An 18,831-nucleotide genomic window follows, 5' to 3' on the forward strand; every position below is an offset into this window, starting at 1 on the left:
GAAACCAAGTGTCATGCCAAAAACTTAAAGGATAAGGTATGTTTACCCTATACAAAAAGTGACTGAGGGAAGATATAACAGCAGTCTTCAAATACTTGAAGGTTAGGGTTCACAGAATAGGGAGTAAACTTATTTTATATTGCTGCAGAAGACAGTTTTTTTAAAAAATTTGAATTTATATCCCGCCATTCTCCGAAGACTCAGGGCGGCTTACACTGTGTTAAGCAATAGTCTTCATCCATTTGTATATTATATACAAAGTCAACTTTATTGCCCCCAACAATCTGGGTCCTCATTTTACCTACCTTATAAAGGATGGAAGGCTGAGTCAACCTTGGGCCTGGTGGGACTTGAACTTGCAGTAATTGCAAGCAGCTGTGTTAATAACAGACAGACTTAGTCTGCTGAGCCATCAGAGGCCCTTACAGTGGCAGCAGTAACTGGTTAAAACCATAAAGATGGAAGTACAGGTTAACCATAATGAAAAATGTTCTGACTGTATAAGCGGTTAGCCAGTTTGACATGAAACGATGTATTTTTCTTTTTCTGGAAATCTTCAAACAGTGGTTGAATGGTTCATTCAGAGTGGTGACCTCTGTTGACATTTGAGGTCTATCATATTATGATTCTACGTATTAAAGAACTTCTCAAATATGAATGATTACTTCCTGAATCAATTAGATGTTGTATTTGATGGTGTGTCTAACAAAGATACACAAATGGTTGGGTATCATCTGAACCCCGAAAGTCCCTGAGAAATACCAAATGTGAGAACATTGGAACAAAAATAAATGTTAACATTCATGCCTGAGTACTCCAAAAGCAAAGCATAACAACTCTGGTATACTCTTGTTAGTTTGAGGACTCTAGAATAATTGATACAATAGCTGAGAGACCCAATCTTTAGTTTAGTTAGTTTACAGCAATTTATTGTACAGGTTCTTTGGCCCTAAACTGCATGGGAATTGGAATAATAATTATTTTAAAAACAATTATTGGAGACAATGACCTCATGCCTGACTATGTTGGCTTTATGCCTGTAAATGTCTTAATTTTCATAGGTGTGAGATTGCTGAAGTGGGAACTTTATGTATTAGCCACACCTTGTGTTCTCCCACACTCTTATGTTAAGGATATTTGTAGAAGATGAAATTCCATGGATAGAATAAATGAGGTTAACAGGAGTAGAGGGCATTATACACCAAAATGCTTTTAGAAGACAGTTGCTGAATTTTTTCTTTCAGCCATAAGAAGAACATTGATAATCAGTTTGTATACTTTGTCCATTTCCTATAAGTTTCAATCTCTACTAATGCTCTTGTTATAGTTTTTTTTTAAAAAAAATACTCTTGAATTCTTGGACCATTGATTCAATTTGACAGACATGAACACTGGGTCTTAGCTAATAAAATGAAATTCAATGATGAGAAAAAATAAGGTTCTACTTAGGCAGGAAAAAACAAATGTAGAGACATAGAATAGGTGGTACCTGACTCAATAGTAGTAACTGTGAGAGGATCTTGGAATCCTAGTGTACAATTACTTAAATATGAGCCAGCAATGTGTGCCAAAAAAACCAATGCAGTCCTAGGCTGCATTAACATAGAGATAGAATCATGATCACGTGAAGTGTTAGTGCCACTTTATAATGCCTTGGTAAGGCCACACTTGGAATATTGCATTCACTTTTGGTCGTCATGATATAAAAAAGATGTTGAGACTCTAGAATGAGTGCAGAGAAGAGCAACAAACATGATTAGAGGACTGAAGGCTAAAACATACAAAGAACTGGAATTGGATTGCAGGAATTGGATATGTCTATTTTAGGGAGAGCAACAACGTCGGGAAGTGGACCCGGTACCCAGGACCCCAGGGAGTTGTAAATCGTCAGCATCAGTCGGAAAGTTTATGGTGCCCGTTTGTGCCCATCTTGGGGTGGGTGGGGTGGCGGCGGTGAAGACGGTGGCAGCCCGCTTCGTCGGTGAGAGGGGAGGAGCGGGGCGGCGGCAATGGCCGTCGTGGGGCCCCCCCTCCTGGACTGGGCCGGATTACGGGTGTTCCCTGTCGACTCTTTGGTTTTTTCCTGTGGATTGTCCGTTGACACCTTTGGGCCTTTGGACTCGGGACTGATAGCAGGAACATATTGGGCTGACGGGTGGAGCATCTTGCGACCAGCTGGTGGACATTTCTTTAGGTTTGACTGGTGCGTTGGAACATCTTTCCTTAGCTGGTAGAGCATCCTCGGGGGATTCTATCTTGTTACCCGAACTGAAGAGACTATCTTGACTGATTGGGGCACGACTCTCCGATCCCTGACCGCTATTTGGTCTGATATATGATATATTCACCCGCACAACTCTTGGGTCTGCGAGATGCTCCTCTCTCGCAGATATGGCCCCTTATTCTATCAAGGGCCTATCTTAATGACGGATTCTGGAATCCCGAGAGGTGGCATGCAGAAAAAAGGGGTTTGAGGAACTTTTTAACTAAATCTTTTAAAGGGCTTTTAAGGGGAGGGAGGGCTAGGGCGGGTGGGAGGGGGGTGTATGTGGGAGGGGGCCAGACCTTGCTAGAGCTCACGTTATGAAGATAGGTCCAGAGAATTTTGGGGTGTGTGTGACTGATGTCCATGGACAAGAGCAATATTCTATCGGCACGGTTTATGGGAGGGGCAGATATGGTGGAAGGAGGGGACCATATCATGTTTGGGGAGCGCGCCTGCACTGTTTGCAAGCGATTGCGTGCTCCAGTCCCGCTGCCTTTTCTCGTTCCCTGAGTGGTCAGATTCCTCAGGGCCGCGACCTTCGGCTGATGTTATGCAATGCCAAGTCCGTCGTTAATAAGGCCCCCCTCATTTCAGATCTGATACAAGAGAGGGGTGCGGACCTGATGGGCATTACGGAGACCTGGTTGGGCACAGAAGGGGGTGTGCCCCTCGTTGAAATGTGTCCATCGGGTTTCCGTGCATTTCATCAGCCGAGGGTTCAAGGCAGGGATGTGGGGGTTGCGGTTATTATTAATGAGAGTTTGGAGCCGAGGGAGGTCACTGTCCCACAGACAGACAGCTGTAAGTCTCTCTTTGTGCGGTGGGGCTGAGGGGTACAGGTGGGCTTACTGATCATGTACCTGACTCCCTGCCACATGACAGCAGCCCTGCCTGAGCTGCTTGATGTGATAGCCGAGTCGGCAGTTGATACCCCCAGGCTTATGGTCATGGGGGATTTCAATCTGCTGTCGGTAGGCGAGACATCGTTGACAGCTCGGGAGTTCATGGCCTCTATGGCAGCCTTGGACCTGACCCAGTTAGTGAATGGGCCCACACACACTGGGGGACATACGCTGGATTTGATTTTTGTCTCGAGACAGTGGCTGAATGATCTGGATGTGGGGGACTTAGTCATTACTCCCCTGCCATGGACAGATCATTCTCTTCTTTGCCTGGACTTTCAGACCTCAAACCCTCACCACAGGGAGATGGAGCCAGTTCGGTGGTTCCATCCCAGGCGCCTGATGGACCAGAGTAGGTTCCTGACGGAGCTTGGGCCGATTCCTGAGGATCTGGCCCACGGCTCGGCCGAAGAACTCGTTGCCGCCTGGGAAAGGGTGGTGGCGGGGGCTTTGGACCGCGTCGTGCCTATGCAGCCTCTGACCCGGCGCTGCTCTCGACCGGCTCCTTGGTTTACTGAGGAGCTGAGAGAGATGAAGCGCCAGAAAAGACGCCTAGAGAGCGCTTGGAGAGCCAACTGTTCCAAATCTGACCGAACACTAGTGCGGTCACATATTCAGGCCTATCTAGTGGCAATAGGGACGGCAAAGCAAGAATACTTTTCCACCCTTATAGCATCGGCAGATAATCGCCCAGCCGCCTTGTTTGGGGTGACCCGCTCCCTTTTGTTTCAGGGGGCTCGGGAGGACCCCTTACAGGGATGAGCTGAGGAATTTGGAAGTTATCTGCACAATAAAATCACTCAGATCCGGGACGGGCTGGACACTGATTGGGTGGATCCAGGAGGGATGACGCAGGCACATCTTGAGAACATTGTTTGGGCTGAGTTTGACTCTGTGACTCCCGATGACATGGACAGGATACTGGGGAGGTTGAATGCCATCACATGTTTATTGGACCCGTGTCCCTCCTGGCTGGTACTGGCCACCCAGGAGGTTACACGAGGCTGGCTCCAGGGAATTACCAGCACTTCTCTGACGGAGGGAGTCTCCCCAGCCGCCTTGAAAGAGGCAGTGGTGAGGCCCCTCTTTAAGAAGCCTTCCCTGGACCCAACTATTTTGGCTAATTATCGTCCAGTCTCCAACCTCCGCTTTTTGGCGAAGGTTGTTGAGAGTGTGGTGGCTTGGCAACTCCTCCGGTACCTGGAGGAAACTGTTTATCTAGACCCGTGCCAGTCCGGCTTCAGGCCCGGGTACAGCACAGAGACGGCTTTGGTTGCGTTGGTTGATGATCTCTGGAGGGCACGGTACAGAGGTTGTTCCTCTGTTCTTGTCCTGTTAGATTTGTCAGTGGCGTTCGATACCATCGACCATGGTATCTTGCTTCAACGGTTGGGGGGTTTGGGAGTGGGAGGCACCGTTTTACGGTGGTTCTCCTCCTACCTCTCTGACCGTTCACAGTCAGTGTTGACAGGGAGGCAGAGATCGACCGCTGGGCAACTCACATGTGGGGTGCCGCAGGGGTCGATTCTCTCACCCCTCCTGTTCAACATTTATATGAAGCTGATGGGAGAGATCATTCGTGGTTTCGGGGTGAGTTGTCAGCTGTACGCTAATGATACTCAGCTGTACATTTCCACCCCAAACCACCCCAACAAAGCCGTCGATGTGATGACTCGGTGTCTTGAGGCCGTTCGGGTCTGGATGGGGACGAACAGGCTCTGACTCAACCCATCCAAGACGGAGTGGCTGTGGATGCCGGCGTCCCGGCACAGTCAGCTTACCCCATTGCTGACTGTGAGGGGGCGAATCGTTGGCCCCCAGGGAATCGGTGTGCAATTTAGGCTTCTGGATGCATGGCTGTCTTTAGAAGACCATTTGACGGCCGTCGCCAGGGGAGCTTTTTATCAGGTCCGCCTGATTTGCCAATTGCGCCCTTTCCTGGATCGGGACTCGTTATGCACAGTCATTCATGCCCTCGTCACTTCCCACCTGGATTACTGCAATGCTCTCTACATGGGGCTCCCCTTGAAGAGCACCCGGAGGCTCCAACTGGTATAGAATGCGGCCGCGCGGGGGATTGAGGGAGCTCCTCATAGCTCCCATGTAACACCTCTCCTGCGCAGGCTGCATTGGTTGCCGGTGGTCTTCCGGGTGCGCTTCAAGGTGTTGGTTATCACCTTTAAAGCGCTCCATGGCATTGGACCAAGATATTTATGGGACCGCCTGCTGCCGTCAGTTACCTCCCATCATCCAGTGCGCCCAGTGCGCTCTCACAGGAGGGCCTCCTTAGGGTGCCGTCAGCCAACCAATGTCGGCTGGCGACCCCAGGGAATCGGTGTGCAATTTAGGCTTCTGGATGCATGGCTGTCTTTAGAAGACCATTTGACGGCCGTCGCCAGGGGAGCTTTTTATCAGGTCCGCCTGATTTGCCAATTGCGCCCTTTCCTGGATCGGGACTCGTTATGCACAGTCATTCATGCCCTCGTCACTTCCCACCTGGATTACTGCAATGCTCTCTACATGGGGCTCCCCTTGAAGAGCACCCGGAGGCTCCAACTGGTATAGAATGCGGCCGCGCGGGGGATTGAGGGAGCTCCTCATAGCTCCCATGTAACACCTCTCCTGCGCAGGCTGCATTGGTTGCCGGTGGTCTTCCGGGTGCGCTTCAAGGTGTTGGTTATCACCTTTAAAGCGCTCCATGGCATTGGACCAAGATATTTATGGGACCGCCTGCTGCCGTCAGTTACCTCCCATCATCCAGTGCGTCCAGTGCGCTCTCACAGGGAGGGCCTCCTTAGGGTGCCGTCGGCTAACCAATGTCGGCTGGCGACCCCCAGGGGAAGAGCGTTCTCTGTGGGGGCCCCGGCTCTATGGAACGAGCTGCCGGTGGGACTCCGTCTTCTTCCTGATCTTCGGACCTTTAAACGCGAGCTCAAGACTTTCTTTTTTCAGCAAGCGGGGCTGGCCTGATTGATTGATTTTAATATTTGGGAATTTTAGCGGGTTTCTTAACAGGGGTTTTTATCTTTTGTAATTTTTTATCTAATATTTTTAAGTATACAGTGGTTTAATTAGATTTTTAATTTTGTTACGGTATTTTAAATTGTTGTTGGATTATTGTCGTTTTATTTGCTGTACACCGCCCTGAGTCTTCGGAGAAGGGCGGTATAAAAATATGAATAAATAAATAATGAAAAAAAGGATCAGGACTATTGGAACATGATAGAAATGTTCCAATATTTAAGGGGCTGCCACAAAGAAGTGGAGGTCAACCTATTCTTCAAAGCACCTGAAGGCAGGACAAGAAGCAATGGATGGAAGCTAATCAAGGAGACAAGCAACTTAGGATCAAGGAGAAATTTCCTGACAGTTAGAACAATTAATCAGTAGAATGACTTGCTTCCAGATACTGTGGGTGTCCCATCACTGGAGGATTTTAAGAAGAAATTGGACAGCCATTTATCTGAAATGTTATAGGGTTTCCTGCTTGATCAGGGGGTTGGACTAGAAGACCTCCAAGGTCAATTCCACCCCTGTTCTTCTGTTATCTGCTATAAGTGGTAAGGCATTTTATCTGTGCTTTTTGAACTTCTATCAATTGGCGGTAGAAGGGGAAAAAGTTTAAAGCAAGAAAGGTCCTTTACAATAACTGTCAACTGGAGAAAATAAAAATAATGGATTGGTTTACAGTACAAAGAAATGTGTGGTGGTGGGATTTAATGAGATAACAGTCAATTAATAACTTGTGTTGCTGCAATGCCTTCTGTAAAATATGGTGAAGGCTGATTTTTTTTTAAAAAAATCTTGCATTGCATTTTTATCAATAACTCAAAGTGGTGAACATACTTGATACTCATTTCTTCTCCTATTTTCCCCACAACCACCATCCTGTGAGGTGAGCTGGGCAGAGAGGGAATGAGTGGCCCACAGTCACTCAGCTGGCTTTCAAACCTAAAGTGGAAATGCTACTCACAGTCTCCTGGTTTCTAGCCTGGTGCTCCATCTCTCATTTCTCATCTGTATCATTTCTAAAGCATTTATGATCTGTAATATGTTGCTATCATTAGTTCTAGAACAGGGCTGTCAAACTCCTGGCCCTTGGGCCAGATGCATCATGAATTGGCCAAGCCCACACCTGGTTTAGCGAAGGGGTAAAAAGTCCTGATATGCCACATGATGCTGCCATGATGATGTGAGTTTGACACCCCTGTTCTAGAAGGTTAAGAGATTGCAGATGAGGGGAAATACTGCTGCAGATGCTGAATTTAACTCAGTGATTTACACTAAAATAAGAAAAACTAGATTCATCTCTACGATTTTAATTTTTCCAACTCCCCTTTCAACATTTAGAATGTTTTTATAGTATCAAATCTTATGTTTCTTTTTGTCATCTAATATTATTGACTTTTGATGCTGGAAGAAATAAGTATGGCAATCAGTCACAGTGATTTGCCATTTTCTGCTTCCTAGAACTGAGAGAGGGTGACAGGCCCAAGGTCATCCAGCTGGCTTGTGCCTAAGGAGGGCTAACACTCACTATCTCCTGGTTTCTAGCCCAGTGCCTTCACTGTTACCCCAAACGGGCTCTTAGAGTACTAAATTAGTTCTATAAAAATTTAAGACCAGGTGTGAATAAAACATCATTTATGAATGCTTTGATTCAATATTTCTTTTTTTCCTCCTGGAGGTGCCAAGAGTGGCTCGTAAAAATACAATAAAGCCACATATAAAACCATCAATAGTGAAATAAGAACAGTTAAAAATAACAATATAGTATAAAACTTAAAAGAAAGTTTACCATAAAAAAGAAAAGCAATCTGAAAGGCAATCTAAAAGTAAATTTAATCCTGAAGTGGCTTGTCATTTTATAAATGCCTGAGTAAACCGGTATATCATCACTCATCTAGAAGTATGGGAGCTGCTAGTTGTCCCTTAAGAGAGAGTTCTGTAGTTTCTCTGACAAGGAAGAACATCATATTGTATGGCCATCACGCTGAGCCAATCCACCCTGTCTGGTTACAATTAGGGCCCTACCATATGTTTTGTATTTTTGTATTGATGTTCGTTTGTTTTAAAATAGCTTTATTTTGACTGATTTGTAATGAAAAACTTTGTGAATGAAATCCAAATGTTAAACCAAATTCAGACACTGGTTATTGAAAACTACATCTGTCCATCTATTTCTAGACCCATAGTTGAGTGACCCAAGGCTTTTTGGAACTTCAAGATGAACAGAGAAAAAAAATACATATCCTGTATTCTCTCATGCTGGAAACTTCACAAAAGTACTGGTCCTGCTTTCCTTGTGTCTGGAATCAACATTGTTCTTATTTAGAGCTCAAAATCGTGGAAATTGGGCTTGGGCAGAATGATCCTATGTGTCTAATTGGCAGTGTATTGGTATGTGGGAATGGCCTTGGGGAACACATGGAAAAACTGAAGATTAGATAATGATCAGACAGGCAGCTGAGCCTGCAGAAGGAAGGTGGGGCAAACATCTCAGAAGGGACCCTCCCTAGTTTCTTGGACTGAAAAGCAAGGGAGGGGGAGAAGAGATACTTTCAGACTGGTAAAATTGATGTCAATATTGCGAAGTACTCCAGACAAAAAGCATACCCAGAAGTACTTGTTGTACCTTTATTGTAAATTATATTATAGCAAATTAATGTAAATATTGTTAATATACATTAACAGACTCTTGCAAATCTGAAATACATTCTCTCCCCAGCCCACTTCACCTTTATAGTCTACCATCTGAGAAGGTCCCTTGTGAAACATTTGCCACACTTATATTCTTTCTCTGGGTTCAGTTGCTGCTTGTGTGACTGTTGTCTAGTCTGCTTTGGCACAACATAGAAGAACAATTCTATCAGGACTAGATTCAGTGTCCATCTGCAATTAAAAGACATAGGCCACTCTTTTGAAGACAGCAAAGTCCACATTTTAGACAGAGAGGACCACTGGTTTGAAAGAGGGGTCAAAGAAGCCATCTATGTCAAAACTGAATAGCCCTCTTTCAACAGAGGGGGAGGGATATGACATCATCTATCTCCAGTCTACAACACAGTCCTTTCAGCAAGTCCAAGAAGGCTCCATATCCATTTGTACCACTCAGATGACCCTGATGACACAGATAAACCTCCAGGTGGCCTTAACGACTGACTAAAAAAATGCAAATGACCAACTGTCTGCAAGAAATATAAATCCTTCCATTCCTCCACCATTCATTTAGAGCTGAAGAAGCATCTTGGATGAAAACCAAAATGTCTTCAAAGAAAAAACAGAAAGTCGGGTTGCCTCTTGAAAAACTACCTTTGGGACTGTCTAGTCTGTTGTTTTTGTATCTTTCTTCCAAGGTCATTCCAACATACCATTACACATTGTCAGGGAATTGTGCAGCAGGTGTGCAAATGAAGTCAGAGACTGACAAGAACTTATAGTTTTATATAAATAAATAATTATATCCATCATTTATAATTACAGCAGACAAGATAGTCAGGAACACAGGAACATCATGAGGTAATGACATGAAAGTACAGCATACAGACCATACCAACTGTGGTGGTATTCAGCCAGTTGTCTCCGGTTTGGACGAACCGGTAGTGGCAGCTGCAGGAGGCTCCGCCCACCCACCTGGATGTCATCACTTCCCGTTTTTGATGCTCTGTGCATGCACAGAAGGCCCTGTGCATGCACAGAAGTGTCATGTGTAAGCAAAGCGAGCGTGTGAGTGGGCTCACATTTGCGAACGGGTAGCAAAGGTAAGTCAGTACCACCCCTGCATACCAATCACAGTGTAGATTGTCTCATGCAAGAGCCAGCACTCTCCAACCAATCAACTACAACTATGTGTTCTGGCCCATTGTACACTTCACTGTTTCGGCTACTAAATTAAGTATCCTAACACACATACTTGCAGTCATACATTTAATATCTATATCCATCCATCCATCATCTATCTATCTATCTATCTATCTATCTATCTATCTATCTATCTATCTATCTATCTATCTATCTAATGGAACCTACACAATATACAGTATTATATTTTGAATGTTTAGGGGATGAACTACAGTATCTCAGGAGGAAGGCTATTGTAGCTACTGCACTTTGCTAAATCCACCTAGACCAGGGCTCTCCAAAGTGATCAGTATTGTCCTCCGAAGGACCATGGGACTATCCATTATCACTGATATTCTTATTTGTGGTACTACTAAAGGAGTGTTTATTTAATTATTTTCATATAATGAATGCTTGGAGGACAATGGACCAGGGGTGAAATGCTCCTGGTTTGGACTGGATCATCCGATCCAGTAGCGATGGCAGTGGGTGGTTTGGAGAACCGGTAGCAAAAATCCCTGCCCCCCCCGAATGCCCAGCTGAGCCGCACGATCATCAGAGGTGATTTTTTTTTTTACTTTTAAAAGCATTTTTTCTTTGGCCGAAAAAATGCTTTTAAAAGTAAAAAAAAAGCCTCTGATGATCACGCAGCTCAGCTGGGATCGTCAGAGTCTTTTAAAAGCATTTTTTACAACCTCTTCGGCCAAAGAAGTTGTAGAAAAATGCTTTTAAAAGTTAAAAAAAAAGTTGATCATGCCCACCCAGTCACATTACCCCCACCAAGCCATGGCCACAGAACCAGTAGTAACAATTTTTACATTTTACCACTGCAATAGACCATCTCAAACTTCAAAAAGGAGTCAATGAGCTGAAGGGTTTGGGGATCTCTGCCCTAGACTAATAGTTCTTTTATTTCCATATTGCTCAGTAAGCACAATTCTGCTGCCATTTTATTTTTCTCTTAAAGCACCAACTGTATTGGGTTTAACATATTGCAAGGAAACTAAATCATGGCCAGCAGAAGGGGAAGAAGAGCCCACTGGTTTTCCATATAAAATGTAAGAACCCTTCACTTTGGGGCATTAAGTGAACCTTAATGAGAACCTTCAAGGGCAATTTGCCAAATGTCCAATCAAACATAAGATCAGTCTTGTTCAGAGGAGCCCATTCAATCTGCTTTTCAAGGTGTGTCACTAATCCAGGCAGACTAACCAGAATTCACAATAAATAATAGAAACTAAGATTCTGCACTCCTGTGTAAGGAAATAACACGGATGTTTACATAATACTTGTATCAAGAAAAGCTACTGATTAATTATCTACGGTATACATTTATTTGCAGGATTAAAAGAACAGAAAAGAAACAACTCCCAATTTATGCACGACTTTTCCTACCGTGAACTAAAAATAATCTCTGATGATGTGAAAAACATTAGTCTATGTATGATGTCTAAAGAAAGCACAAGGACACAAACTCACCCATTTTTGTGCCCATGTGGTGGGCCTACACAGAAACAATTCTGGGATCTCACCAGGAGCCTCTGATAGGTTCAAAACTTAGCGCTAGAAGTTCAGGAAAAGTCTAAAATGAGGATCAAGAAATCTGGCAGCATCTATTTTAGAATGTAAAAGTTACCTAATATTTTTTTTTTAATTAAAAGAGAATAGGGCCTCTGGTGGCTCAGACTGCTAAGACAGTCTGTTTTAACAGCAGCTGCTTGCAATTACTGCATGTTCAAGTCCCACCAGGCCCAAGGTTGACTCAGCCTTCCATCCTTTATAAGATAGGTAAAATGAGGACCCAGATTGTTGGGGCAATAAATTGACTTTGTATATAATATACAAATGGATGAAGACTATTGCTTGACATAGTGTAAGCCGCCCTGAGTCTTCGGAGAAGGGCGGGATATAAATGCAAATTAAAAAAAATTAGGATATAAAAATGCACCTCTCTTGCTTTTCTGCTAACTATCTCAAAATCATTTCCCCCTCCCCCCCACCTCCTTGGTTGGCATCCCTGTTAGTGGGCTTAAAATGCCTCTTAGCTGTTGAAGATCTTGAAAACATTATTAAGAATCTGAGGAAACACAGACAACCTCTGAATATTAGGGTTAAGATGTTAGATGGAGGTCCCTCTTTATGATACAGCTCCCAGGGTTGCACTGTCTTTGGCCAGCTCCCTGCACAGACTTTGGGATTCTCTCAAAAGCTACATTTGGCACTAAGAAAAAGATAGGCTATGTATTAATTCAATACCTTCTTCTGAAGAAACATTGTAAGAGGAGAGCTATATTACTGTGTGGTGTCAAAAACCCAGGAATGCGATAGCACCGATTCCAACTTAACACATTTTATTAAAAAGCATCTTTTGTGAGATGCAACTCTATAGAATGCTTATGTCTTTTAAGAAATAGTGTTAGCTGGAAAAGGTGTTACCAGACTCCTTATAATGTCTTGCTCTAAGGAATCATGTATTCTGGAGAACATGGAAATATGACCATTTCTTACATTCAGCTCACTTAGCTCCTGGACAGCATATTTGAACTGATGCATGCTACATGAGCCAGTCAATTTGGGACATTACATACCCAAAGAAAACATATAAAAACCATATATTTTATCTAGCCTTGTTTAAACAGCCTTATTTTATCAGTTTTATATAATTAAGTGTTCTCTCCAGCATTGATTTTTAAGCTCTCTGGCATCCAGAATTTTGAGTAATGGGACTTTACAATCAGGAATACATGAAGCTGTTTACTTTTACACTGAGTTTCCAGGAACTACATTTGTTAGTTCACGATTTCTTTTTTTTAAAAAGTACTTCTGGCAAACAACTCTCCTCTATTTATTATAAGTAATTTTGGTATCAGTATCAGATTGTGAGATCAGATTAGTACAATAGCTAATTGCTGATAGATTGTCAAAGGAAATTTGTTGTACTCAGTTCTCTAGAGGACACTTCAGCCACTCTGGAATTTTTTTAATTGTAAATTACTCAACAATTTTTCCTCCCTTATTTGGGTCATTTAATCACAAACTACTTCTACCATTCTTCTAATGTCAATGTGCTGATATAAAAATAATGAATTCAGACTTTATATTACCCGAATAATGGATCAGTAATGTTGTAAGTCCCTAGTGACGAAGAGCACTTGGTTTAATTATTTACATCTTCACCTCACTTTTTGAGGGAAGGAAAGGTGGGAAATCTTTGGATGTCTTAATCGCCTAACTGTACTTTTCACAGATGAAAGTAAATTTTAAATATCTGGTGCTCAGAAGTCTGTAGCTATTCAAATAGGATCGTACAATGTGGTCCTGAAATACGTAACTTTGCAACCTCAATCCTATTCCCCCTTCTCTGGGACTAAGGGTGGGCTTACTAATCACTGTGTGGTTTATCTCAGCATGAACCTAGTCACTGTGATTTGTTCACCATGATTCAGCCACAAAGTCCAAGTTTGAAGAAAATTGGTTGGATAGGTCCAGATTTGTTTCCCCCCACCCTCTCTCTCTGGCTTGTGGCTTGGAATTTTCAAATAAACCAAATGAAGTCTCTTTCTATCTAGTCAGACAGCTGAGAACTCGGGATTAGGATATCTACATGCAACGCAGTCTTGGGTGAATGGCTGAATGAATGTCAAAAAGGGAAAAGCTTGCCACGCCTTGCCTGTGTGAAGGTAAGAGTCTCACACTAATAAAAAGAGCTGTTGTCACTTGCTGGGTCTCGTGCCTCCTCATTCACCCAATCCAACAGTGGGTTTATCCAATCACTACACCAGAAATGTCTTTCAACTCCATAAAGCTCCCATAGTCATTCCAAGTAGAGAAAAATGTTGAGGGACTGCAACCAGGGGTGGGTTCTACTTACCTTTACTACCAGTTCACAGTGGGATCATACCAGTTCACTCATGCGCATGCTTGCTTCTGCGCAGAAGCTTCTTGATGATGTCGGAGCCTACCCCCGTTTTTACTACCAGTTCACAAAAACTGGTCCGAACTGGGAGCAACCCACTGCAAAATACTTTTTCCTTTGAAAATGTGCCAAGTTGTGCAAAAGAGAGGAAGACAGACAAAGATGGAAAGAAGGAAAGGCAATGCTGATGTGGCAGAGGGAATCCTGGGGAGAGATGATTAATATAAAACAACTTTCAATTTGCCTGCAGCTGTTGACTAGCCTTGCCTACTGTGATATCATTTTGTGAATATGCAAATCCATCCATAGCAACCATTTTGTGAGAGCAGTCACAATGGGCTTTCAACATACCAAATGTACCTTGGAGCAGCCCCAAATTATATATGTCCTGATTATTGTGATAATATGCTGATGTTTGGGCAATGATTCTCTTACCTAGACTGCTGCTTTGGGCCAAAAGGTTTGTCATTTCATTTGAAGCCATTTCCTAAATTTGCACAACTAAATAAACTTTTAACTAGTCTAAAAAAAGATGCTTGGGACTGTGGAGTTTACAATGATGGATAAGAAAAAAATGTATACAGGATCCACATAAGTATTTCTATTGAAGAATTATTATTATATATTATTATTATTATTAAAATAATATTATATATTATTTTAAATTATTAGGAATTTTATTTAACAATAACCATTTATTTAACAGAACGTCTATCATATCTCAAGATCTAAAATAAAACCTAACATCAAAAACATCATCAAAAAAGCTCAACAAAGAATGTTCTTTCTGTGCAAACTCAGAAAGCTCAAACTGCCGAAAGAGCTGTTGATTTAGTTCTACAGAGGAATTATTGTCTGTCATCTGGACCTCCATAACTGCTGGTTTGGCTCTGCAACCAAACAAGACAGACACAGACTTCAACGAATAATTAAAACTGCAGAAAAAACAATTGCTATCAACCTGTCTTCCATTGAGGATCTGTATATGGCACAAGTCAAAGGGCTATGAAAATATCTACAGACCCCTCACATCCTGGACATAAATTGTTTCAACCTCTACCCTCAAAATGATGCTATAGAGCACTGCACATCAGAACAACTAGACACAAGGACAGTTTTTTCCCAAATGCCATCACTCTGCTTAACAATTAATTCCCATAACACTGTCAGATAATTTACTAAGACTGTATTACTATTATTCTTCTCTTTGTTATTAGTATCTATCTCTTTCCATTTATTACTATATCCATGTTTCTTGTATCTTTCAGTTATATTGTTTTTATTTGTATCCTAGTACGATTTGATAGCTTATTAGTAACCTTGACTATTACTAAGTGTTTGTATCTTTTTATTCTTGATGAATGTATTTTATTCTCCTTATGTACACTGAGAGCATACACACCTAAGACAAATTCCTTGTGTGTCCAATCACACTTGGCCAATAAAGAATTCTATTCTATTCTCTATTCCTAGACCTAAATAAGTGCCATTGAACTCCAGATATATCCAAACAGAATTACAACAGAAGCATAAACTGTCTGCTAAAACGTTTACGTGCTTTTTGTCCTAGAATAAAAATTAGCAAGTGTCATTTTTCTTTTTCATCTTTGCTCTATTTTGATTCAAGGTGGAATTTAAAGGTACTCCAGTTCCCTTCCCTGAAATGTTGCCATCTAGTGGGACCTAGGAAGTGAGCCTTTTCTGTACCTGCCCTACCTTGTGGAACAGCATTCCCACTGATGATCCAGCAGGCCCCACCCTTTTAGCATTCTGGAAGGCCAACAAAACCTGGCTCTCTACCCAAGCACTGTGATAGAGTGATGGGAGCCTATGGATGGTTGTTGGGGCATCCTAGAATATGACTGAGACATTGGGTTATTTTAGTTCTTGGTTTTACTTTTGTTTTATGGTTCTATGGTTGGCAGTTTTATTCCTGTTGTGAGCCACTCAGAATTTCTTTTTAAAATGGACAGCCATAATTAAATAAATGAATAAATAAAATGTTGAACCCTACAGGTCTATCTTCTCTCCTAGACAACGTGCTGACTATTTATGCACAGTTATGCACATGCAGAAACATAGTTATTGGTTGTTTTTACCGATACCTTACAAACACTAAACAAGAGAAACAATAATCTAAATGAGACATTACTCAAATCAGACATTACAGATATGCAAAAACACATAAATAGCATCCAGAACTTAAATCTCCAATTTTTTATTCCGATAGGGTGGAATTACGAACAGTAGTTAGTGTGACCTTCTGTCTCACCAAGGGCAGTATTTCTCAGGAAGCTCCTCCTCAGTGTGGGACCGGAAATCCGTTTCATTCCAGTGAAAATCCGTGTGCCTTGGCAGATCTTGACTTTAAACATGATTGCCCACCTAGAACTTTCCATTGTAATTCTCAAGGAAACTTGTTTGCTTCAATATGGATGTTAATAATTGATTAATCCCACTTAATTTATTAAAGCACCATTGATGTTGGTGACATTTCTATGGCTTTGCTTGAATTAGATTGGAGCTATGGTGGGGCACATAATGGATTCTGAATTTTATGGTAATTTTGCTGCCCTGGTGTATAGCAACATGGTGCATACTGCTAGTTTTATCTTGGCAGCATATTATCCTTTTACGCAATTACAAATCAATTATATAGTTAAGGGAATAAACACATTCCAAATTTCTAAATGACCGGAAGTACATTGTTGTGGAAGATGGTATCAATCAAATTGAAATCTAGGAAACTATTGTTCTAGAATACTTTTTACTTTTTTTTTTTACAAAGTTTGTAATATTAATTGTAATATTAATGTAATAATATACGGTAGGTAAAAAAAGCAATTATTTGTGGATAATTGCTTATGCATAAAATATTTGTTTTTTGTAGTAGTTTTAAGCTTTTAATGTAAACTAAGTGCATAGTGGTTTTATAAACATCTTGGTAGATCTAGCACAGGGGTGAGCAATTAATTTTTCCAGGGGAAACTGGGACTATTGTGGAGAGCTGAACTAATAGGTCTATGAAGGTACATAGGTATGCATGCCTATGCATATTCACATATATGAAAATTGAAAAAAAGTAGCAGTCGCCTTCCAAATTACAGCACTTGTATTCCGTGTATGATGTACACTTATTTACATTTGATTACTAATTTCTGATTGACCTCACATGGACCAGATAGGGACAGCCAAATGGTCAGGGATATAAAATGCTCAGATCTGCTCTGGCATATAGAGCTACCTTGATGAAATTTCTGAATCTGTATGGCAGCTTCCTCCAAATGCTAATGCTGAAGATTTGTCTTTCATTGAAATCCCCTGAGGTCTTTGTAAAAGGAAATCTTTTAGAATGAAACCATCAGAAAGAGTTACTGATGGTCAGACTCTTTCTGATAATCTAGAAGATACGCTAAGACGCTTGAGTATGTTGATGACATTTTTCATATTCTTGGTTGTATTTCCATTCACTTGAATATGAACTCCCTGAAGGGAAAAAAAGTTCTAATACTTATGAAAGAGACAATATGTCTGATCAAAAAATATTCAGTTTTATTATTTATTATTGTTCTTTTACTGAAGTTCTAGCCTATTTCTCTTATTAGGGCATATGACCACAGAATCTTTCTCCATTTTATCAGTATAAATTAATTTTTCAACCTTCATTTCATCCTAATCTCCATGACAGACTTTCATGTTCCTCCCAAATGTTGCTCTTCCAGTTTACTGCTCCACCATGTCACTGGTATAGGTAATATAATATCCTTTGAGAAACTTTAGTCAAGTATAATCCCAAATATGCTTTTTCAAGAGGCAATTGAACTTTCTGGGTTTTCTTTGAAGACGCTTCGCTTCTTATCCAAGAAGCTCAGACCTGGATGACTGAGAATCTCCATAGACATCTAGAGAAGTGATGGCTAACCTTTTTGCCGTTGCGTGCCTAAAGCAGGGGGAGTGCAGGGGGGTCATGTGTTCATGGGCCCACACCCATAATTCAATGCGTCCCTCTTCACCGTGCATGTATGCGTGAACCCCCTGTGCTCTCCTTGCTTTTGGCACATGATGGCATGGTGGGCCAATTTTTCACTGTCCCCAGGCTCCGGAGGCTTTCTTGGAGCCTGAGGAGGGTAAAAACAGCCTTCCCCACCCCTCAGCCCCCAGAGGCCCTCCGGAGGCCAGAAATGGCCCATTTCCTGTCTTCCGGTGGGCCCAGAAGGCCCAAAAATCAGCTGGCCAGTGCGCACATGCATGCCGGAGCTGAGCTAGGGCAACGCTTGCTTGCCTAAAGATATGGTTCCACATGCCACCTGTGGCACACATGCAATAGGTTCACCATCACGGATCTAGAGTATAATTTCCACCGATTTGGATTTGCTTAAGGTAAGTACCTTTTGAACAACAATCTATCAGTCAATCAATTAATCTTCCTGCTGACTTTGTTGTATTTCAGACTTTTTGGCATTAACAAATAGATGTGCAATATATTTTTCCATTTCCTTCTTGTTGATTGCACTGGGTTTCAAATTTTTTTTATCTGCATCTACTCATAATTACTTGGGAGTCATATTTTCCATAATATAATATAACATTCTGTAAGAATGGTCTTTAAAACTGTTTTCTTTTATATATTTCTGGGGCTACTTTTACAAACTAGTTAAAGAATCACAATAACTTGTGATTAATTTCCTACAGTATATGTTTCAAGTTCAAATTTTAATAATTCATTTGGACTTTGTCAAAAACAATATAGGTAAATATTGAATCCAACAAACACACAAACAAACACACTTGTATTGTCATTTGCCAGCAAAAATAATACACTTTTTGTCATTACTCTGCTTGTAGCATTCCAGAAAATAAGTTTTCATTATTTATTTTATTTTTATTTATTTTATTATTCGAATTTA

The 18,831-nt window shown here is 41.7% G+C and overlaps 1 protein-coding gene across 1 annotated transcript in view; it reads right to left on the reverse strand.

Annotated features, from left to right (window-relative positions):
- MUC6 (mucin 6, oligomeric mucus/gel-forming) overlaps positions 1-2,239 on the reverse strand; it is a 70,696-nt gene extending 68,457 nt beyond the window's left edge. Inside the window, exon 1 of the mRNA XM_058160186.1 lies at positions 2,053-2,239. Coding sequence (XP_058016169.1) covers positions 2,053-2,239 — 187 coding nt within the window. The remainder of the gene's footprint in view (positions 1-2,052) is intronic.
- Positions 2,240-18,831: the final 16,592 nt, after the last annotated feature.

Source organism: Ahaetulla prasina, chromosome 1 (genome assembly GCF_028640845.1).
Source record: "Ahaetulla prasina isolate Xishuangbanna chromosome 1, ASM2864084v1, whole genome shotgun sequence".
Taxonomy (NCBI): Eukaryota; Metazoa; Chordata; class Lepidosauria; order Squamata; family Colubridae; genus Ahaetulla; species Ahaetulla prasina.